A 24,252-nucleotide genomic window follows, 5' to 3' on the forward strand; every position below is an offset into this window, starting at 1 on the left:
AGAAAACTCCTCCCAAACAGACCCAACAGTACAGTGTTGGAGAAACTCAGGAGATCTGGAGAACAGAAAGGAATATGTTCCTAAAGCTCTTCTTTAAATTAGACAACCTATGTCCAGTGAGCTGCAGTCACGATTCTCTGTAGGGTGCTACGAGGCAGGGCAGGGGAAAGGGGACACACTCCAACCCTCCAGACCAGCAGGAAACCAAGGCAGGAGGAACAATACGCCGATGTGCAAGCCACACACAGGTCTGCTCAGGGAACAGGTGTGAAGGGGCTGGTCTTGGGCACAGTTTATCTGAGAAGGCTTCTTGCAGGGAGAGTTCAAAGCAGAATTATAAAGGAGGTTAAAAATCGAAAAAGAAACCTCGTTGGCAGGAAGGAAAGCAGAGATGTCATAGTCTCTAAGTTCTGAGGTTTTAAAGTGGGACGCCAGGGTGTCCTAGGCATTCAGGTAGACATTGTCCACCAGGGTAAAGGTCACAGTGAAGGTCAAAGGTCACAGGAGGGGGGAGTGAAGGAGAAAGAGAGGTAAGACATATCTGTTTCCATCTACTTCACCAAAGTCAACGAGTAAGACAATCTAGCTTTGGAAACAACGGTCCAGCTGGGAAAATTAGAGAGAGGAGGGAGGGAAGGAAAGAAGTGGGAAACCCCAGACAAGAGGTGATGGCCAAGGGAAACAAGATTGGAAACAAGATGAGACAGCAATGCCTGGAATAGGCTCCCAGGAGAGGGTTTGGGAAAGAAAGGCATGACCCAGGAGGGAAAGCAGCCTGGAGCATCCTCCACACAGGAAGCTTAATGGGCAAGAGCTGCGGTGACCCCCATTCCCGTGGACGGGCCAACAAAGGCCCTCCCAGCCTTGACCCCTCACAAGCTTTTGTTCCCTGGAAAGCTCTGAAGAGTTTCCTCAGCATGGCTCAGGGAACAAGTGTCCCTTCTGGGAGAAAGATCATCATGCCATGAGTACAGAGAGCAAAGACGATTATTCTTTCCACTGCAGACGCATTCACCACGCCAGCTGGGATCTGGACGCGTTGGCAACCAGGCAAGAGAACTCCTGTGCTCCTCCTGGTCTGTATCAACAAAAGCTATGATTCACGGGTTCCCTGTGGAAAATGAGACTCTCAAGCAATTTCTCGATGGAGGAGAGGCCCGTTCCCTGGCCTCAGCCCCAAGGAGGAAATAGCCCAGAAAACAGAGAACTGCCGCTCCAAGGGCCAAGCTGCTGCTTGAGGCTGGCGAGCATCTGCCAACCCATCACATGCACCTCTGAAAGGACCCCTATGTGGAGAGACCACGGAATGGGGCTCTGCTTCTCTCTAGCTCAGCAATGTTGGTCTCCTTCATTTACCAAGTGGGGACTCAGTTTCCTCATCAACAAAACAGAGACGGAATACATTTCCGCTTCTCCCATCCTCCAAAACCACTGCAAGAGGCAAGAAGTCAGCAAGACAAAAGAAGATCTAAGGATTTCTCTGTCTGACTCCTCCCCCCCCCCACCCCCGGGATGTGAGATGAAGACAAAAGGGAACGAGAAGCCTTGGAGACTCCTTATCAATTTAGATGGATAGGGGCTGGAGGACACAGTCAACAAGACCTACAGGGATCACTATAAGCTTCCCTCTTAGAACGGCTTTTGCTTAAAATTGAATCACTTGGCTGTATATCTGAAATATTGTAAATCAACTATACTTTGATTTTTAAAGAATCAAAAAAAAGAAAAAAGAACTGCTTTTACTGCGTCTCATAGGTTTTGGATCATCATGTTTTCATTTTCATTTGTCTTTAGGTATATTTTAAATATAAATTTATTTTTAATTTTTGGCTGCATTGGGTCTTCGGTGCTGCGTGTGAGCTTTCTCTACTTGCAGCGAGTGGGAGCCACTCTTCCTTGCGGTGTGCAGGCTTGTCATTGCAGTGGCTTCTGTTGGTGTGGAGCACGGGCTCTAGGTGTGCCAGCTTCAGTAGTTGTGGCACACAGGCTCAGGAGTTGTGGCTCCTGGGCTCTAGAGCTCAGGCTCAGTAGTTGTGGTGCATGGGCTTAGTTGCTCCGTGGCATGTGGGATCTTCCTGGACCAGGGCTCAAACCCATGTCCCCTGCATTGGCAGGCAGATTCTTAACCACTGCGCCACCAGGGAAGTCCCATGTCTCTAAGTAATTTTTGATTTCCTCTTTAATTTTTTCCATGATCCATTGATTGCTTAGTAGCATATTGTTTAACCTCCATGTGTTTATGTTCATTGCAGCATTATTTAAAATTGCCAAAATATGGAAGCAACCTGAGTGTCCATCAACAGATGAATGGATAAAGAAGATGTGGTATATATATGCACTGGAATACTACTCAGCCATAAAAAAGACGGAAATTTTGCCATTTGCAGCAACACGGATAGACTTGGAGGGCATTATGCTAAGTGAAATAAGTCAGAGAGAGAAAGACAAATACTGTATGATATCACTTATACATGGAATCTAAAAAATACAACAAACTAGTGACTATAACAAAAGAAGAAGCAGACTCACAGTTATAGAGAACAAAAACTAGTGGTTACCAGTGAGGAGGGTCAATATAGGGGTAGGGGAGTGGGAGGTCCAAACTATTATTGAGTGTAAGATAGGCCACAAGGATGTATTTTACAGCATGAAGAATATAGCCAATATTTTGTAATAACTGTAAATGGAAGGTAACCTTTTAAAATTGTATAAAATATTTTTAAAATTTTTTTCAAGACTAACAGGGAAAAAAAACCAAAAAACAAAAATCAAGTCCTCTACTCAGTGTAGCCACTGGGGCTTTTTGATGAAGGATTAAAGGGTCAGGATCCTTGGCCATCTATAGGAAAAGCGGCCAGTCAGGGAGACTTCTGGAATAAGGCGACCTGAAACAGAGCCAAGAGGTGGTGTTTTACCGCGTACCACCTTTTCATAAGTTACTCAGTGTGCTTTCATTTTGTCTTCCCAACAGGACCACAAGCCTGTTATTAAAGAAAAAGAACGTGCATTGTGCTTCTCTCGAATCCCCACAGGACTCGCTCAGGACAGACGCCTTGATAGCACTTCCTTCACACATGCGTGATTATATCAGGAAAGAAGACACAACAAACATTGGCTCAGCATTTACATGCCCTCAGTGTTGCAAAAGCTGTTTTGCCATGAATAATCATCACAAACCTCACTTTACAGACACCCACACCGAGGCCCAGAGAAGTTTCATGACTGGCCCCACGTCTCACCACTAGGAAGCGGCAGGGCCGGGATTCAAACCCATCTTCCCACTCTCTCAACTGCTCTCCACGCAGGCAGAAGACCTGGCCTTGAGGGTCACGTTATACAGGAATGGACAGGACATACATGCGTGCACGGACGCACACACTGACACCCCAGAATGTCGTGTGTGACCCATGCAATAGAGTTGGCAGCTTCAGAGTAAAATAAAGAGGCAATCAAAATGGCTGGATTCCTGATAAAGGTGAGGGTAGAGCAGGATTTTCAAGATCTGGAGGACTGCTTGAGCTGGGGACGGGGTCGGGAGGGGGGATATTTGCCCAGAAAGTGCTCAGGAATAAGATGCACACCTAAGGGATAGGAAGGAACAGGAAACAGTGAACCGCAGTCACTGGGGTTGACACAAGATGTTTGGACAAGAGGGAGTTGGTCCCAGGCCTAAGAGAGTGGTTTAGAAATGAGGCAGTGTTTTCTGAGTCCATTATAAGATCATGATTAGGACGTGACTGAAAGCTATTTACGTGCTTCTCATTCATCTGCTGATCAAGTTGCGACTAGAAAGGAGTTTCCACATGCGGGAGGGATGTCAGGGAACCAACCAGTGGCTTTTACACTGTTTCCAGAGGGGAGCTGAGTGTGGGCTCAAGGTTGGTGGATGCCAAGGAGATGCCATCAGAGGCCTGCCTGAGCACACCCCGCCCCTCCCAGAGGCCCATAAAAGCCCAGGGGGCAGGGCGCCCCAGGTGCCCTGTCTCTTCCATCCCCCTCCACACGTACCCACATCAGGAGCTCTCCTCGCCAGCCTCTCCCAGCCACCATGTCCAGGCAGTCCACTCTCACCTTCCAGACAGGCAGCCGCAGGGGCTTCAGCATGGCCTCAGCCACCACCCTAGCCACCAGCCACTCTCGCTTCAGCTCCGTCTCTGTGGCCCACTCCCCGGGGTGGGCAGTGGAGGGATGGGAAGGATCAGCGGTGCTGGGACCAGCTGTGGAAGCCTCAGCCTCTACAACCTGGGGGGGACCAAGCGGGTCTCCATCAGTGGGTGCAGCAGCTTCCGAAGTGGCTTTGATGGCAGGGCAAGCAGAGAGATTGAGGTCAGTGGTGGGTTCGGCTATGGGGGCAGAACTGGAGGGGGCTATGGGGGCCCCGGCTTCTCCGTCTGTCCCCCTGGAGGCATCCAAGAGGTCACCATCAACCAGTCTCCTGACTCCCCTCAACCTGCAAATTGACCCCACCATCCAGCGGGTACGGAAAGAAGAGCGGGAGCAGATCCAGACCCTCAATGACAAGTTTGCCTCTTCCATTGACAAGGTGAGCCGGGGGCTGCAACTCGTCCATGCGGTTGGGTTGGCAGGAAGTTTTGGAGAGGCCCCGGCCAGAGCACAGCAGTCACCCAACGACCTCCCTGTGGGAAAGCGCATCCACTCGGCAATCCCGGGGGGCAGAGGTATTTGCAGGTGGGGCCCCGCAGGACCTGTGGGAATTCCCCCTCATCCTCCTTGGGAGCCATGCCAGCTGGTTCAGTCAACACAGAGGGAAGGGTGAAGCTGTTAAATTCCCTGGGCAAACTAACTTAACCCAGAGCAGGTGTTGTAGAGACACTTACCCCAGGAATGGAGGCCCCCAAGGCCCACTTCACTAGTTCTGTGGAGCCCCAGAGAACATCGGGGTGGCTTGATGGGCTTTTCCATTTTGACGTGGAGTTGTCAGTTATATCACTGGCAGATGGGCATAATTTTCCTCTCTCCCGTATTAATTGGGGTGTCTGGCTCTGTCTCCCCAGTTTCTCCAGACTTCACTCTCTTCTTCCCCTATCCAGATGCGGTTCCTGGAGCAGCAGAATGAGGTCCTGGAGACCAAATGGAGCCTGCTGCAGGAGCAGGGCACCAAGACCGTGAGGCAGAGCCTGGAGCCCATCTTCAACACCTACATCAACCTCCAGTGGCAGTTGGACAGCGTCACCACCAAGAGGGGCAGGCTGGGTGCTGAGCTGAGAACCATGCAGGATGTCGGGGAAGATCTCAAAGTCAGGTGAGAGTGGGAGACCCTTAGATCACATGCAGTCATCCCAGAACTCCTCTTTATGAGGACCAGAGGGGTGCGAAGGAGCAGATGCCCGTGTCAGGGAGGTTTGGACTTGCAGTCATTATCTCATGAGAAGAAGACAGCAAAGTATGGGGTAACCAAGGGACCCTCATCTCATGCATCACTATTAACAAGAAGCCTACTCTGTCTGTCTCCATGACTGCCAAGGGACATCTGCGTCATCTCACAAAAGATTCCGACTCTGGAAAGCAATATATTATTTTATAATCGGCTTATTATTTAACTCTGCTGGACATGGGCTCTGTTATTGAGACACCTGCATTTCCAAGATGCACACTAGAGTATAAACCAGTCCATCTGATCCTCCTCAGGGGAGGCAATTTTGACTTGCCATCACCCAGGCTACAGTAGGTGAGGTATCTAACAGAAAGGATGGTCCTCGCCAATCCCTTAGCTGGCTCACCCTTGGTTTCTGAGTTAGAGCAACACCTACTTACTAAAAGCACACTACTTAAATGACTGCCCTGAGGTTCAGTGAAAATATATCAAAATCGACCGGAACAGTGTCCTGAACAAAGTTTACCCCACAGTTCCAGCAGGCACTTGAGGCAGCAAAAATTTTTTTTCTTTTTTGTAAAGCAAGCATCTGCCTTTTTTTTTATTATTTTATTTTTATTTTTGGCTGTGTTGGGTCTTCGTTTCTGTGTGAGGGCTTTCTCTAGTTGTGGCGAGCGGGGGCCACGCTTCATCGCGGTGCGCGGGCCTCTCACTGTCGCAGCCTTTCTTGTTGTAGAGCACAGGCTCCAGACATGCAGGCTCAGTAGTTGTGGCTCACGGGCCTAGTTGCTCCGCGGCATGTGGGATCTTCCCAGATCAGGGCTCGAACCCGTATCCCCTGCATTGGCAGGCAGATTCTCAACCACTGTGCCACCAGGGAAGCCCAGCAAAATTTTTTAAAGACTGGAATTGTGCATCTCTAAGAGGATGGAGTTGCATAAATATGTATTTCTATTCCTATCAGTTGCACGCTCACCTTCTAGTCTTACAAAAGAAAAAAGGGAAAAAGAAACTCTGGCAGAAGAAATTATTCCCCTTTTACAGGGGGAGAAATAGAGGTTAAGTGAATTACCCAAAGTCACACACAGGTCAGCGGAAGAGCTGGGAAGAACTTAAGGTTTCTTAGCTCCTGTTGCACCAGTACAGTCCTCCTCGGTCTGGGAAGAGTTCAATCAAACACTCACTCATAAATGCTGGAGAGGGTGTGGAGAAAAGGGAACACCCTTGCACTGTTGGTGGGAATGCAAATTGATACAGCCACTATGGAGAACAGTATGGAGGTTCCTTAAAAAACTAAAAATAGAATTACCATATGACCCAGCAACCCCACTACTGGGCATAAAACCTGAGAAAACCATAATTCAAAAGGAGTCATGTACCAAAATGTTCATTGCAGCTCTATTTACAATAGCCAGGACATGGAAGCAACCTAAGTGTCCATCAACAGATGAATGGATAAAGAAGATGTGGCACATATATATAATGGAATATTACTCAGCCATAAGAAGAAATGAAATTGAGTTATTTGTAGTGAGGTGGATAGACCTAGAGTCTGTCATACAGAGGGAAGTAAGTCAGAAAGAGGGAAAAAATACCATATGCTAACACAGGTATATGGAATCTAAGAAAAAAAAAAGGTTATGAAGAACCTAGGGGTAACACGGGAATAAAGACACAGACCTACTAGAGAATGGACTTGAGGATATGGGGAGGGGGAAGGGTAAGCTGTGACAAAGTGAGAGAGTGGCATGGACATATATACACTACCAAACGTAAAATAGATAGCTAGTGGGAAGCAGCCACATAGAACAGGGAGATCAACTCGGTGCTTTGTGACCACCTAGAGGGGTGGGATAGGGAGGGTGGGAGGGAGGGAGATGCAAGAGGGAAGAGATATGGGAACATATGTATGTGTATAACTGATTCACTTTGTTATAAAGCAGAAACTAACACACCATTGTAAAGCAATTATACTCCAATAAAGATGTTAAAAAATAAAACAAAAAATAACCCTTACTCACAAGCACGCCCTCTCTCCTCTGTGCTTACGGGGACGAGGATGAAGTTAACAAGCACACGGCTGCTGAGAATGAGTTTGCGGCTCTGAAGAAAGTGGTTGGGAATGTCTCTCAAAGGAGAAAATTCAAAACCGAATCCTGGAGTGTGGGGTGATGGACCCTTAGGCCGCCCAAGAAAAGTGACTTCAACCTTGAGAATATCTGGATAGCTCAAACCTGCCAAAATCCTCCCTCTGTATTTATGGCCCCAATGACCCTGCTTGGGTTTCGGTTAGCCCAGGAGATTCGAGCCTGCAGTTCCCAGCAATCACCCACCCCCAACCCCAAACTCCAGATACAGAGTTTGCTAAAATCCAAACTGTAAGGGCCATGGAGGAAGAGTCTGCCCAGCTTCTTTTGGACTTGCTGCCTGGTGCCAGGGTCTCAGAGGAGCATTCTGTGCCGTCTTTCCAGGACTTGGATGCCCCCTACATGGACAAGGTGGACCTGGAGGCCAAGGTCAACTCTCTGACCAAAGGGACCAATTTCCTCCGGGTGCTCTTTGAGGCAGTAAGAGCCTGCAAGTGTGTTTGTCCCTCCTATGTCTGGACCCTGAAAAGAAAAGGATGTGGCAGGGTGTTATCCATATAGTGTCTCTACCCGGGATGGAGGGCTTAGGAGGTCATGGGTATTGGGAAGAACTGCTTGAAATCCTGCCACATTCAACCCCACCCCACCTCTGAGGCTTCTGCCCCCAACCCCATGGCCTAGCAAGGAGGGAGTGCTGATTCCTAAAATCCCATGTCGTTGGGTAACATTCCCAGGGAATTAAGACCCACGTCTCCCTTCTCCATCCCAGAAAGTTCATAAGGCAAGCTGCCCCTCAGCCTTTTGGTCAGGGTGTTTCTTGGCCCCTGAAGATGCCTCTGTCTGGGCACTGCCACTCTGATGGCAGAGACCTGGGTCTGTGGAAGGGGAGAGAGGGGTAGAGAGTGATGAACTCACACTGTGCAGGGGGAGGGGAGCAGGGTCCGAAAAATCACCCAATCCCGAAGAAACCTTTAATGTTGGCATATGAATCACATAAGTCGTATTCAACCTGATATAATTTGGATTCAGAGAACACTTACTCATCCTTCATACTCAGGGAAAATACACAGAAGGAAGCCCTGAGAAGGGATGCTGAGGACACACTCCCATCACACTGATCTATGACCCAGAAACTCCTCAGAGGTTGACATGGGACCTCGCCCTCCATCAAATGCCTGGCATAAGAAGAGCTGGGAAATCCCTGCCGGGGTTGCCAAAGGATTCCTGACTTAGATGGGAGGTCAACTGCATGATTTCGAGACCCCTTCTTTTTTTGCTGTAGTGATGCTGAGTTAACTGGCTCTGCAGGAACTGTCCCAATGCAGACCCGGGTCAGCGACACATCGGTGGTCCTGTCCATGGACAACAACTGCATCCTGGACCTGGATGGCATCATCGCCAAGGTCAAAGCCCAGTACGAGGACATCGCCAACCGCAGCCGGGCTGATGTTGTGTCCTGGTACCAGACCAAGGTGAGCGTGGGCACCTCCGTGATAGGCTCCAGGGCTAGTGTTCTCTGAAGCCCCAAATCATTGTTTAACTACTAGCCACAAGCCTCAGGAATCATGTGAGCACTCCTGTTTCTTTCAACTTGGCAGGAGCCAAGTTGAAAACTATGAAAACTAAGCTTGAAATGCATGCGGAAACCCTAATACACACACACTGATATGTGGTCAAGAAATGTTGGGTGCTCAAAAGGACAGCCACAGCCCCCACACCACTTACAACTGGTTGGGGGTTGGATGAGACTCAAACAACCAAGAAACGGTCATAAAACTCTTTCTAAAGGGCTTGTTTATTTACGGAGCTCCTACTATATGACAAGCAGGGTTACAAAGTTGTAAATGAATGAGCTACAAAAGGAATCCAAGGTCTGGGAGGCCATGAAGTGAATGAACAGTCACAGAAAGGAAAAAGCACTAATAAAACACTTCCAGGAAGGGTGGGTTTTCAGTCTGTGTTGGAAGCAATGAGAGGAAAAGATTGCCAAGGAGCAGGGAGGGGTTCAAGGCTGAGCAAGCGGTCCCGTGGGGCTGCAAGGCAGAAATGAACACTGCTGAACAAAAGAGTTTGCACTGGGAAGAGGGAGGTTGGAATAACCACAGAGAGCTACTATCCAAAGACGCAGATGGCCAGAAGGTTTGGCTTTGGAGGGGTGTAGTAGCATGGATGGTCCAACCCATGAGATCAATTCTCTGCCAAATGCAGGTGCTTTTCTGGGGCAGCTGCTCACCTACAAACTGGCTCCCATCCCTTGCCCTGATCTGGGCATGGACTTAGTCCCTACCACTGCAACGTGGTAGAAAGGAAGCAGGGTGTCAGGTGCCAGGGGTGCAAGGGCGAGGCAGCCCCTTGGTGGTAAGTGGAGGTGGGATGCACTTAACTCCAGGTGGGATGGTTGAAATGTATAGCGAACGATTCCCTTTGCTGGCAAGGCTGCTGTTCCCTTTAACTGTGTGTGTCTAGAAACGAAGAAGGTGAACTATTCAGCACTTTCAAAACTGGACAGATCTTCACTCAGGCAGGGGCTCTTCTTCTGTTGGGCAAGGGCGTGGGTTTTCTTCAGGCTGCTGGAGGACATTGGGTACATTTATTTCTCCTAAATGAGTGTGTCCTGGATACGCACTATTAGACAGAGAGCCACCTGAGATGGAGGATTCTGTTACAAAGTCTTCAGAATGGGGTACTCTACAGTCTGGACACCGTCCAACACCGTTCCCCTGCATCTCCTCCCTGTTTCCCCAACACCTGTGTCAGGAGGGCCACCAAAATTCATGGTCACAGTTGGTCTGGACGTATGCCCCATGACCAAGAACCACCCCCCCAAGGACAATGCCAAATCACCTGTTACTCCTAGAGCTCTGTGTGCGCTTTCCTATCCCAGGGTGTTCGCACACAGGCTGTTTCCCGGTCTGGAATATTCTCCCCCAAGCCGGTCACTTAAGTCAATCCTTCCCAGCCTTCAGCGCGCGGCTCAAGTATCCCCATCTCTTGAAGGACTTCCCTGCCCATCCCCCCAGCCACTTCCATATCGAGGTCAGATTCCTTTGTCACACCCCCATAGCCACTGTTCAATTCCTAAGGGACTCATCTCAGTTTGGAACCATAAACTTGATAATATGCTGGTTTGATTGTTGCCAGAAAACTGTAGGCAGGGCTCTGATTATGCTCTTCATGATATTCCCAGAGCCCAGGACACACCTGGCGAGTAGATGTGCTCAAGAAACAAGCGAGGGAATGTGCGAACGATCAGTGAATGGATGGGCCCGCTCAGGGCACCGAGGGCCAGGCTGGGTGCACAGGCAGTGCCCTTGCCAGTGTTTGATGGAGTGACTGACTCTACTCTGGTGGCATCAGTACGAGGAGCTGCAGGTCACGGCAGGCCGGCCCGGCGATGATCTCCGCAACACCAAACGAGAGATCTCTGAGACGGACCAGATGATCCAGAGGCTGAGAGCCGAGATCGACAACGTCAAGATGCAGGTACATTCTGGCAGGGCCCAGAGCTCCCCACACACTCATTTCTTCCGGGTCATTCTGCCACTCTTACAGGACTCCTACCCAAGAAGCACCAGATCTCCAGAGGTTAGCAGTAAGGCTCACGGCTTCCTCCTTTCCTTACAGTGTGCCAACCTGCACACAGCCATCGCCGACGCAGAACAGCACGGAGAACTGGCCCTCAAGGATGCACAGGCCAAGCTGGTGGACCTGGAGGAGGCCCTGCAGAAGGCCAAGCGGGACATGGCACAGCTGCTGCGTGAGTACAGGAGCTCATGAACATCAAGCTGGCCTTGGACATGGAGGTCGCCACTTACAGGAAGCTGCTGGAGGGCGAGGAGTGCAAGTGAGGGCAGATGCACCAACTCCATCCCAGCTGCCTGGGCATTCCTAGGGGCTCAGGTGCTGCAGGCCCCTCCTTGCCTGGAAAAGGGAGCAAAACGCAGGTGGAATTGGACTATGACAAAGAATACAGGTGCAATTTCTTTCCAGGGAAATCATGAGCAGATTCCCACATTTGAGGTGTAACTACTTTTAGCACCCCATAGAAATTTAGGAGCTGATTGGGTCTCCATAATCAACTTCTATCAAAGGAGAAAGTTGGTTACACGGTGGGTCTGGATATGTGGTATGAACTGAGAATAAACTGTCCTAGGATTTGGGTTGACAGGTCTACCACTAACTAGCTATGTAAGCTTAGGAAACTCAGCATCCCCTCCCCTGCCCAACCCCAGCCTTCAATTTCTTTAGTGATGGAATAAAGAGGCCAGGTCACATGATCCCCAAAGCCCCATGGGAGCTTTGTGCTCGCCAGTTACCACCTGTGTGACCAAGGGCCAATTACTTCATCTCTCCAGTCCTCACCTGTAAAATGGGGATAACCACAGTTTCTATCTTATATGTTATTAAGGGGGCTAAAGTGAGGGACTATATATGAAGCTCTTAGAACAATGCATGGGACACAGCAAATGGTCAATAAATGTTAGCTATCTTTCAGTTTAATGGCCAAAGATATGCGCTCTGGAGTCAAATGAATCTGACCTCAAATCCAGCTTTGTGATCATGGGCAAGTTAATTAACCTCTCTGATCTTCAATTTCGCCATCTGTAAAACTGAGATAATAAAACCTACTTAATGGGGTGTTGAGAGAATTAAGTGGCATAATGTAGGTAGTAGGTAGGTAGCCCTTTTTAATGTTCTGTCTGTGTTTATAATGAATGCCACTTCTGTCCTCAAGATGCTAAAGCAAAACTACTCTACTTGCTACAATGATAGACTTATTATTGTTATCGTTACACTTATGACTCAGACTCCTCTCCACACCTGTAATAGCCTCAGTGCCTGACAAGAGTCCATTATTGAAAGAGAGCTCTTCTTGTTCTATGATACCCCTACCTTTCCAGCTGACAGTAGCATATGATTAGCTTTAATTTTCTTAAGGTGTCTACCTCATTTACACCAAAAAATGTGTTTCTGAGATTACAGGTTTGACTCCTATGAACCCCAAACTCTGCATTATTTCATTCATTAGATTATTATTTTTAATACTACTAGTATTTAAATAATTTCAACCTCCATTACTTCTGCAATAAAAAATAATTCAGGTTTTTCTAAATACATTTAAAACAATTGCAAAAACGTCGCTTCCAATGGCTGTAAGCTGCTGGACACCACAGTAACCTTCCTTCTCCCCCCTCCCCCCCAATCAGGCCGAGCGGAGAGGGTGTTTCTCCAGTTAACATCTGTGAGTATGACATCCTCTTGTATCGTTTGGAGTGTATATGGCTGGGGTCTGGGGAGCTGGTGGGCATGCTGGAGGGTGGCAGGGATACAGGGGGCATTGGAGGGGATCCCATCTATAGGGGGTTCATTTTGAGAAGGTTTGAGGTTCTGAGTTCGTTAAAAAGAGCTGTATTAGGAGGGTCTTTAAAGTCACCATTCTTACCTCTTTGCAAGTGAGAGAGGGGCCACAGAGGGGGTAATGGGAGGTTGGATGTAATCCTTCTGCATGGGTTTGGAAGAGCCACCGGCTGCACCTCCCACCTCCCCAAATTCCACACCTTTCTTTTTTTTTTAACATCTTTATTAGAGTATAAATGCTTTACAATGTTGTGTTAGTTTCTGCTGTACAAAAAAGTGAATCAGCTATATGTACACATATATCCCCATATCCCATCCCTCTTTCGTTTCCCTCCCAGCCTCCCTATCCCACCCTTCTAAGTGGTCACAAACCACTGAGCTGATCTCCCTGTGAGATGCAGCTGCTTCCCACTAGCTATCTGTTTTACATTTGGTAGTGTATAAATGTCATTACTACTCTCTCATTTCGTCCCAGCTTACCCTTCCCCCTCCCCTTGTCCTCAAGTCCATTCTCTACGTCTGCGTCTTTATTCCTGTCCTGCCCCTAGGTTTGTCAGAAACTTTTTTTTTTAGATTCCATATATATGTGTTAGCATATGGTATTTGTTTTCTCTTTCTGACTTACTTCACTCTGTATGACAGACTCTAAGTCTATCCACCTCACTATACATAACTCAGTTTCATTTCTTTTTATGGCTGAGTAATATTCCATTACATATATGTGCCATATCTTCTTTATCCATTCATCTGTCGATGGACACTTAGTTTCCTTCCATGTTCTGGCCATTGTAAATAGAGCTGCAGTGAACATTGGGGTACATGACTCTTTTTTTTTTTTTTTTTTGTGGTACACGGGCCTCTCACTGTTGTGGCCTCTCCCGTTGCGGAGCACAGGCTCTGGACGTGCAGGCCCAGCGGCCATGGCTCACGGGCCCAGCCGCTCCGCAGCATGTGGGATCTTCCCAGACCGGGGCGTGAACCCGTGTCCCCTGCATCGGCAGGCGGACTCTCAACCACTGTGCCACCAGGGAAGCCCAGGACTTTTGATTTTAAAAGTAGGGCAATAGGAGAAGGATGAGACCAGATGGTATTTTAACAATAATAGCAAATACACAGTACCCTGTGCCAGGCGTAGGCGTGGCGCTTTGCAGACGTTAACTAGTGTGATATTTGTAACACAGCAGCTCTGTGAGGCAGGACCAGTGTTATCCTCATTCTACAGATGATGAAACTGAGGCCCAGAGAGGCCCAGTCACTTACTCAAAGTCACATGACTAGCACAGGACAGAGCTGGGGTTGAAACCCAGGCGGCAGGCTCAGTGTCCTGAGCCTGCGCAGCGCCAGACTTATGCTGGAAAACGGAAGGACAGGCATTAGGAAGCATGGGGAAGCTTTAAATGCATCGATGTCACTCATCAAAGTGAGTCATTCGGCCAGACTAAATCCCTGACCCCGATTCCGTTGCCTTCGGGGGCAGTGAGTGGGTGAGGAGCTCCCTTGGAGCCTAGAGGAAATAGGCGGGCTGTCTCTGAGGATCTGGTAGAGTGAGTAATTGCTGTCTCTGCAAGTAAGCTGCAGGCAGAGGCCAGGCTCAGAACTCTCTTGGTGAGGAGGGGCTCGGGGTCAGCTGGGATTTCAGTGACTACAGCCAACTCTCAGAACAACTCAGAAAAGACAGCTGCGCCAGCAGCAGGCAGCCAACTCTTCACTGCCCTCCAAGAGGGAACGCCTAGATGACGTAAGCTTCCTCAGCAGCAAGATAGAATAAAGGTAGCTTTAAGAAGGACTTCCCAGAGAATGATTCGACACAGGAACAGGCTACTGGGCAGTGGCATGGAAGGTAAACTTGCTAATGAGAAGCAATGATAAAAGTCATCTGTGTTGAGTGGATGGAGGAGCCAGACGTGTCCAGAGATGGGGCTGGGCCTGGTGCCTCCCTAGGGCATTCAGTCGGTGAGACACGGATTTGCCCCCAGAGGCTCCTACCCTCAGGCCTGATACCAACTCCCTTCCAAACCCCACAAGCCCAACTAAAACATTTTCCCCTGCCCATTCCGCCAGACATGAAGAGGAGCTCTCCCTGCAGCCCTCTGCTGAGAATGAGTTTGTTGCCTTGAAGAAGGTGAGGGAGGATGGCCCAGGGAGGGAGAAGGCCCCCCGAGCCGGCCCGCTGGGCCTGGGGACACTCAGCCCCTGGACCGTGTCCGAATGTACCTGCAGCCCGCCCACCCCGCAGACCCTGGGAGAGAGGAAGGCCAGCCTCCCCCGCCCCTTGCAGAAGGACGGGGACTGACCTGGCCTCCAGCTCCCAACTCATGTTAAGGGCTGTATTTACACCTGCCCAAGAAGCTGGAGATGTTGCAAATGCCAAATCAAAGCCGAAACAAAGACTCTGACTCAAACTCCCAGAGATGAAAGTCATCTTGTTGATCCCTCACATAGATAGCGATGTATTTTCTGGCCTGAGGTCCATAGGGAGCTCTGAGGAATGCATTCAAGGCTCCTTTAACCCCATTGTCTTCAGATGCTTCCCCATCAGAATGCCAGGCCCAGGCATGGGGTCCTGGGGCTGGGGGCCCCTCACTCCATCCTTGGCTTTGTCACCCCTTCCCTTCCACATAGGCCTAAGTTAGGAAAGGTGGGTCCCACACCCGCCACCTGCCACCACCTTGCCTGGTGGCCCAGCTGGCAGAGGGATGGCCCCAGGTTACGACTGTCACTTCTCTGGCCGCAGGATATGGACACAGCCTTCCTGATAAAGGCTGACCTGGGACCAATGTGGAGGTTCTGGTCCAGGAGATCGACTTCCTGAAAAGCTTATATGAGGAGGTACCTGCAGCCATGCTGCCCACAGGTGGTCAGCCAGGGGCCAATCTCCCAGGGTCCCCACACCGAGGAGATCAGCCTGCTGCAGTCTCAGATCTCAGAGACCTCCATCATTGTGAAGGTGGACAAAAGCCAGGAGCTGCAGGCGGGCGGCATCGTTTCCCAGATCGAAGCCCAGTACGACAAAATCGCCAGCCGCAGCAAAGCGCAAGCAGAGGCCTGGTACCAGAGCCGGGGGAGGCCCAGGCGGGGCCCGGGGGACCCCAGGCCCACTATCCCCCAGGAAGCGGGTGAGGAGAGACTGAGGGCCATGCCACACCCAGGCCCTGGCGTGGCAAGGAATGCTAACTGGCAAGGAATGCTAATTGGCAATGATGACAAAGAGGACTCTGGGCTTCCGGGCATGGGAGGAGGCTAATGGCATGGGGTGGTTACTAATAGTGGAGCAGAAACCGTGATTCAGGTGGCCCCAGACTTAGGTAATTTAGGGCCTTGCTGGGAGGGCAGTTGGTGTCCCTGAGGGCAATTTGATTTAACAAATATTATCATCTCGGTCTTGCCCACCCTATCTGTGAAAGGCACCATTATTATTCACTCATTCATTCCTTCATTCATTCATTGAGCATCCGTCGTTTGCCAAGCACCGTTCTAGGTGCTGGAGGTCCAGCAGGGAACAGCACAAACAATCCCTGCCTTTGTGTCACTTTCATTCCAGAGGCAGGGGCAGGGGCGGGACAGGCAAGACGAATAAGTACAGTGGATGTATGTTAGATGGACACGTGCTACGGAGAAAATAAATCAGGGTGAAGCGTAGGGAGTGTGGTGCGAATACGGGTTGCAACAGGGTGGCCAGGGAAGGAGGGCCTTACTGGGGTGTGTGGAACCATGAGGATACTAAGAGTCACAGCATCCCCGTCCTCAAGGAAATTACAGCCCACGGGAGAGAAACGTGGAACCAGCCAAACTGAGATACGAGGTAGCATGAAGTGACCGCTAAGGTCAAGCTGCAGGCCAAGGGAATAGGATGATGATGCAAGTAACAAATTGTGTCTGGAAAGGCGGAGGCGCTGGGGTGTGGTCGGGATCTCGAAGGCCAAGTATGATTTCCATAAGCACGGGGGAAAGGACGTCTGGCTGAGGTGAGGCATGAAAGGAAGCACCATGAAGGCAATGTAGCTGGAGACACAGGGCCAGATCACAGCAGAGCTGCACTGAGGCCTTTGGACTTTTCTCTGAAGGCAATGGGCACCAATCTCCAGGGAGTGTCCCAAGCAATGCTCTACCCTTTTTCTGGAGATCCATGGTGATCAAGGTATCAAACCCTGGCCTGGCGCCAGCTCCCTGTGACTCAGTCTGTGGCTCACCCACGGCCAGGTTTTGCTCCGGCCGGCCCCTCCTCCAGTTGCTCTCCCGGGCCATTTATCAGTCAGGTGGACTCAGGAAAAATAACCACAGTTTCCCATCCTCCTAAGTTAGAACCAGAAAGATAACTCTATTATTTAAAAATTGTATTTAGCCGTGAGGATCAGAAATCAATAATAATAATGACAGTTGAAACAAATTTGGTTTTTACTTTTTTCTCAAATAATTTGAAAGTAAAGAAGTAGACTGCCCACAGATGACTCTGGGGTTCTGTGTCACCATCAGGAACACAGGCTCCTTCTAGCTTTCTGTTCTGTCATTCTTAGCATAGTGCTTTAATCCTCATGGTTGCCCCGTGTCCCAAGATGGCTGCGATACCACCAATCTCACATGTTCATTCCAAGCAGGCAGAAGAAGAGAGGGCAAAAGGAACATGACAACTGAATCATCTCTGACTTTAAACAGCTTTCCTAGAAGCCCTACCCAGCAACGGCCGTGCACCTCGTTGATGAGAAAGCTGAGAAATATTCTCTTATCTGGGCTTCTGTTTGAAGAAGAGGAGAATGGGTATTGATTGGGCAACTACAGGCTTTTTCACAGTAACCAAAGAGAGTGACTTGTGCTTATCCTGTTTTGCATTTTCTATGCAAAACGCTCCCATCCATTATGTGCAGAAAATACAAAGTTGGCTAAATGTTTAATCTATTAATGTAATCTATAACACACTATTCAGAAATCAGATTCAATGTACAAAAGTTTAATAAAAAAGTGTTAAACCAAGATAGGAAATAATATTGCATTTTGTTTTCAATTGTTTTGAAGGAGAATATACAAACATATTCACCCCGGCGGGGGCAGATGTGCTGTGTCCTCAGGCCTTGGTCTGTTACGCACCCCAGGCTGAGCACAGAATCTCTTTCCAAGGTCCAGAGCAGGGATGGAGAAAAACGGAGGGAAATCCCAGGGCGGAGAGAAAAGGACAAGACACAGAATCACTAAACAGAGAGGAGGCGAGTTTGGGGCTTAGAGGAGAATTTAATAAGCCTAAAGATTCAGGGCTGGAATATGAGAAAGGAATAAGGAATAGCCCAGAAAAGGACCAGAAATGGAGAGGGGATGGGGAACAGAACAAGTGTAAGAATCCAAAAGCACCTGACCCAGGAAGTTAGGAGAGGAGACACTGGGGACAGTGGGAAAGGGGGCTGGGAGGGACAACAGTGTGGGTGCCCAGGTTCTGACCTCCCTGTGTGGTAGTATGAGGAGCTGCGGCTGACAGGCGGGACCCACTGTGACAACCTCCACAACGGCAAGAACGAGATTCTGGAAATAAACAAGCTGATTCAGTGGTTGCAGCAAGACATTGAGAATGTCAAAGCCCAGATGAGGCCATCACAGGGTAACCCGCCATCTGGTCTTGGTCGGGATGGGGGGGGTCCATCCTCCCTGGGGGCCCAGTTGAGGAGGGAATAAACTTGCGCTGTTTCCCACGAGAGGGAGCGAGCCCTTTCTACAGAAGAGCTGACCCACAGCAGGATGAGCAGGCTCAGGAAACAGTGAGGCCCCCAACAGAGGCTAGGCAACCTACTGCATCAAGATGGAATAGCAAGGATTCTTCACTAGATGGGAGTATAGAAAAGATGTTCTCCAAGGCCCCTTCCAACCAAAGACTCTAATTCTATGATCCTGAAATTCAAGGTGACCCCGCAGAGTTCATAAACTCAGACTCACTCTCTTCTCTAGGCTAGTGAAGACCAGGCAGACACTTAAAATCTATTAGTCACAAAGAAATTGTTTGGCTTATCTAGAGGAAACTCACAGATCTCCTTGAGGTGTTACAGACAAGAGAACTGGTCCCCATCCCCCAGAGGAACCAGATGTCGCAATCCTAGGATGAAACCCACAGCAGATTTGAATCTGACACATAACCATGACTGTAGGAAAAACTCACTCTTCCTCCTGTGTCCCTCCCTTACCCTCCCACTATCACATTCACAGCACTTTCTGATACCAGATATGGGGGAAGGGTGTTTCCATACTAACCAGTTCTGCAACACCAGCTGGGTGTTCTACAACTAACGCACTTCTGACACTACCTACCTGGAGATAGCATCAGTTCCCACAGGTTAGGGACTGCCCCCCAAGTCCCACAAGGCTGCCCCCAGTTCAGATGCTAATCACAAGTCCAGGTTGTGTTTCTGACCAATCGGCTATATATTGGAGGTCTCCATGACCCCCCTCCTCAGGTTCGATTAATTTGCTGGAGTTGCTCACAGAACTCAGGAAAATAGATTCCTTTACATCTACTGCTTTATTATAAAAGCATATGATGAGGGATACGGATGAACACCCAGGTGGAAGAGATGGATAAGGCAAGGTATGTGGGAGGGGTGTGGAGCTTCCTGCCCTCTCCAGGCGTGCCATTCTCTCCACACCTCCGCCTGGTCACCAGCCTGGAGGCTCTCTGAATCCTCTACTGTTGGGATTTTATGGAGGCTTCCTCTCCTAGGCATGATCAATTATTACCTCCGTTCCCAGCCTCTCTCCCCTCTCGGGAGATTTGCAGGGTGGGCTGAAAATTCCCAGCTTCTAATCATGGCTTGGTCTTTCTGGTGACCAGCCCCCATCCAGGAGCCTACCTAGAGTCACCTTCATTAAACAAAAGACATTGCCAATACCCAGGAAATTCTAAGGGGTTTAGGGACTCTGTGTCAGAAACCAGGGTCAAAGACCAAACGTTAGAACAAAGGATGATCTTAGTGTGCTTATCACTTAGGAAATTGCAAGGTTTGGGGGCGTTCTGTCCAGAAACTGGGGGATGAGACCCATATATATTGTTTCTAATTGTTTCACAACGACCGTGTTCTCTGTTCTCCAGGGCGCCCCGTAATGCCTTTCTGTGCCCTCTCCTCCCAGCGCTGCAAACTGGAGGGTGCGCCATGCCCGAGGCGGAGCAGCAGGGGGAGGCGGCCCTCAACGACGCCAAGTGCAAGCTGGCTGGGCTGGAGGAGGCCCTGCAGAAGACCAGGCAGGACATGGCCTGCCTGCTCAAGGAGTTCCAGGAGGTGATGAACTCCAAGCTGGGCCTGGACATCGAGATCGCCACCTACAGGCGCCTGCTGGAGGGCGAGGAGCACGGCTCAGTCAAGGATGGGCACCAGGTATGTCTGTTCTCCTGCCTTCTGCTTGCTGTTGCTGCCATTGCCCATCCCACAGTCGTGGAAAATCTAAAACAGCACGCAGACCACAGGCCCTCCTCGCTGACAGGGTCCATGGAGCAGGCAGAAGCGGTGGGGTGCCACGTGCCTCTTGGCCTCATTCTCTGATGCAGTTCCCTTGTGTCTCCTTTGCCTCCCACCCCCAGGCTGCAGGAAGGTGTTGGGCCCGTGAATATCTGTGAGTAGATGAGCCCTCCCCAGCGGTTCTGGGGTCTTGGGAGCTGATCGACCCATAATAGACCACACTGGCCCCTGCCCAAACCTCAGCGTGCTTCCCCCACCCCAAAGGAAGAGTTCTGTTTGCCTGGAGCTCCTGGAAGATGGAAAGGCTCTCCCTCAGAGCTACCCAAGTCTATGGGAGTGAGAATCAGGGGCAGACATGCAGCGTGGTCCCAGTGCTTCAGGGCCCAGAAGCTGCAAGGAACCATATAGACAAGGGGATGTTTTTCTGGAGAAAGAGGATTTGAAGCAGGCTCAGACAAATAGAAACAGAGAGGGTGAAGCAGAAGATAGGGCTCTGGGGCAAGAGGAGAGACACGTGGGGAACTGCTAAGCACTTTATGTGGCCAGAGTGAGAGACATGGAAGTTGGTAGCTGGGATGGGAATGTCCTTAGAAGGGAGCTGCAGCAGGTGGGGGCCTGGCCTGGCCGAGATGTTTCAGGGCAGGGCCCTGAGTATCCTTTCCTGTTCCCGCAGCTGTGAACAGCTCCAAAGGCACATCCTCTACGAGCCAAGTGTGGTCAGCACACCCGTGTACTGTCCAGGGGACACCAGCGTCCTCAAGAGCAGCGGGGGCTGCAGCATCATGGGTACGGAGAAATCTACATCCCCTGTGAGCCCCGGGGGCTACTGGGCTGTGGAAGCAGGTGGAGCTCCAGCACGAAGCTAGGGGCTGGGGGTGGCTCCTTCTGCCACAAGTGTTAGTACAGCCCCAGAGGCTAGAAGCCCAGGGGCCAGGGCACCAGCCCCCAGCCTGGATGTTGTCCCCCTGCCACCAGGGTTGAAGACAAGGCTGTTCCAAAATCCCACCTTCCTATACTGATCGAAGTTTTCCCTTGGGTTTTCTCCGTGAGCCGCCCGTCAGGTATCTTCAAGAGTCACCTTTCACTTAGCTGTGTGCAGACCCTGCGCTGGGTCCTGGGGTGGGGGTGGGATGCAAAGAACGAAAATGCATCCGCCGTGTATCTGGACCACGGACAGTCAGGCTCTAGTGCGGCCAAGAGAATGGCAATGGCCCCCAAACACTTCTCTTCCCCATGAGACGGCCAAATGGGCACATCACAGCTCTGCTTTGTGGATCGTCCCATGGAACTTTCCCCACAAAGCCAGCCTCCCCCGACCCCGGGACATTCCCCTCCCCTCTTACCTCGGTCTGTCATGCGCCTAAAAAGTGAACTCCTTTTAACACCCACCTAATACACGCACTATTACAAATATCAAAATACCCCCAAATCCCATTCCAAATTCCCAAGCCAGGTGCCAGGATTTCAGCTTCGCTCGGGACCTGTCCATGCTCCTCTCAGTTAGCACACAGAATCAAGAGGTGGTCTTCGGGCAGTAGATTTACCTGCTCAGGTGTGTTGAACTGGCGCTATAAAAATACATTTTTTCCTGAGCTCACAGTGGCAGCTGACGGCTAAGAAATGCCTAGCACAAAGGCAAGGGGACATGGAGTGTTTACTGAACAAAGGGACAATGGAATCAGCCCCACCCCTACCCTCTGCACGTAGCCAGCCCTGCCCTGCTCCCTCTCCTTTGAGTTCCTCTTGCTTTGGGTCGGATATGAATGTGCTCTCCTGGCTGCAGCGATAGGGGGCTGCCTCAGCACACTTGGAGGCCCTGACTCAGGGGCTGCGAGCGGAGGGGAGGGGCTGAGCTGACCCCACCTCCCCAGAGCACAACCCCTACTCCCGAATTGTGCTGCATCTGCAGAAGCCCTGCCCACCCAGGGATCCACGTCTCTGCTGTGAGCCTCTGGGCTTGTCTGTTGCCAATCAACTGACTGTTCCCAGGCTACGGGAATCAGGAGTATTGGCCCTGCTCTGTGGACGGCAATGAGGCTGAAGGGGAACTGATGGGCAGCTTTGGGGAACTGGGGGCTGGTGCGGAGTGTGGGGTTGGGAGTGGAAAGAGAGGTTATTATACAAAAGGGAAAACTACATATGAATGATTGGCAAGTGGCCTGTGGAGTGAGTGCGGAGCCATACAAATTCCACTTAAAACCTGCACATCACACCCCAATAGTTTGCAAGTCACCTGCCACGTTAAAAACCACAGCCCTATTCCCCACAGACCTCCTCACCACATGGTCCCCTGCATATGTCCTAGAGAAAGTCTGTCATGTCTGTACTCGGCAGCCTGAAATCCTGGACTCTGCCTCCCCAGCCAGGTCCCCAGGCAGGGCAGGTGCAGACCTGGGGAAAGCAGGGAAGATAGGCAGCAGACTGGCTAGGGCGGGGCACCCCCTAGCCTCCTCTCCCTCTCGGGAGCCCCAAGACCTGGAAATGAGACTTGGTGGCAGCGGTTCCACCTCTGCCTGACCCTGATACCCTCCCCGTTGCCTCACTGATCCCCTGTAAAAATCCCCCCACTACAGATGTCCCCTTGTGGCTCCCCTCTCCTGAGCGCTGGGGTGCATCTCCTCTTCCCCCACAGCCCCGCATAGGGCATCTCTTCTGTGCCAAGCCCTGCATTAGAAGCTGGTGATACAGAGGTGACTACAACATGCTCGGAAACCTAGAGTGACTCTCAGCCTCACAGAGGAGTCATGAGCAGTGACAGCCAGAGAGAATGGAAACGACAAGGAAAAGCAACTTGTGATTATGCCAGGCAAGGAGATCAGGGAGAAGCTCACAGAGAAGATTACAAGGACAGGGTCTGAACGGACAAGGGTTACTGACGTATGGGCAACATATTAAAAAGAACCCACCCACTTGCTTTTTCATTCACTCAATATAATATTTATCAAGCACCTGTCATGGGTCAGACCACCCAGGGGCTGGTGTCTCTGTGGTGAACAAGGCAGCCCCAGCCAGGGCTGACCTACCAGGAGGGACAGTAGACACAGTTCCTAGAGCCCATGGTAGGGACCATAAACTGGTGCAGCCACTTTAGAAAACAGTCCAGCAGTTCTTCAAAATGTTAAACACAGAGTTACCATGTGACCCAGCAATTCCACTCCTAGGTAGATACCCAAGAGAAATGAAAACATGTCCACACAAAAACTCGTACGTGAATGTTCATGGCATCACTATTCACAAGAGCCAAGAGGTGGAAACAACCAAAATGTCCATCAGTGGATGAATGGATAATCAAAATTTGGTCTCTCCATACAATGAAATATTATTTGGCCATAAAAAGGAGTGAAGTACTAATACGTGCTCCAACATGGATGAACCTTGAAAACATGAGGGAGATAAAAGAAGCCAGACACAGAGACCACATGTTCTATGATTCCATTCATATGAAATTCCAGATTAGGGCAATCTACAGAGACAGAAAGTAGATCTGTGGCTGCCTAGTGGGCTGGAGGGGAGAGAAGATGGGGTGGCGGGGACAGCCAAAGGTTTCTTTTGAGGCGATGAGAACATTCTAAAAGGGACTGGGGTGACGGTTGCACTTATCTGGGAATATACTAAAACCGCTGAATTGTAATTTTCAATGAGCGAATTATATGATATGTGAATTATATCTTAATAAAGCTATTTTTAAAAAATGGGGCCCTGGCCCCAATCCATGCCCCTGGGGCTTACAGCCTACCTGAGAGTACAGACCTGGAACAGGAAATTACAGATGTCAGGCTTGTTGTGAAGGAGGACATAACTGAGGGTCCTACCCTGGTCACGGGCCTCGGAAAGATCCCCAGGGGAGGGGGCAGGCAAGCTGGATCCCAAAGGCCAGCAGGACTGAGGGGAAGCAAGGAAGCCCAGCAGGGGCTCCAGGCTGAGGGATCAGCAGCCGTGAACCAGAGTGTGCGGCGTCAGACGGGTGAGGGCCGGTGGCTTTAGGGATGCACATCCACACCCGGGAAGGAGGGGATGGGACAACGGGGGCCTCATGGCCTCCATT

At 50.3% G+C, this 24,252-nt stretch overlaps 1 protein-coding gene across 1 annotated transcript; it reads left to right on the plus strand.

Annotated features, from left to right (window-relative positions):
* The first annotated feature begins 3,991 nt into the window (after positions 1 to 3,991).
* Positions 3,992 to 23,670, plus strand: LOC132529550 (keratin, type II cytoskeletal 75-like). Its single transcript, XM_060166182.1, is given in 11 exon segments — positions 3,992 to 4,171; positions 4,174 to 4,430; positions 4,432 to 4,543; positions 5,052 to 5,263; positions 8,705 to 8,894; positions 10,780 to 10,905; positions 19,882 to 19,896; positions 19,899 to 20,126; positions 20,330 to 20,361; positions 20,881 to 20,993; positions 22,840 to 23,670. Coding segments are annotated over 11 exon segments (1,449 nt in total). The 5' UTR covers positions 3,992 to 4,048; the 3' UTR covers positions 22,881 to 23,670.
* Positions 23,671 to 24,252: the final 582 nt, after the last annotated feature.

This window comes from Lagenorhynchus albirostris, chromosome 11 (genome assembly GCF_949774975.1).
Source record: "Lagenorhynchus albirostris chromosome 11, mLagAlb1.1, whole genome shotgun sequence".
Taxonomy (NCBI): Eukaryota; Metazoa; Chordata; class Mammalia; order Artiodactyla; family Delphinidae; genus Lagenorhynchus; species Lagenorhynchus albirostris.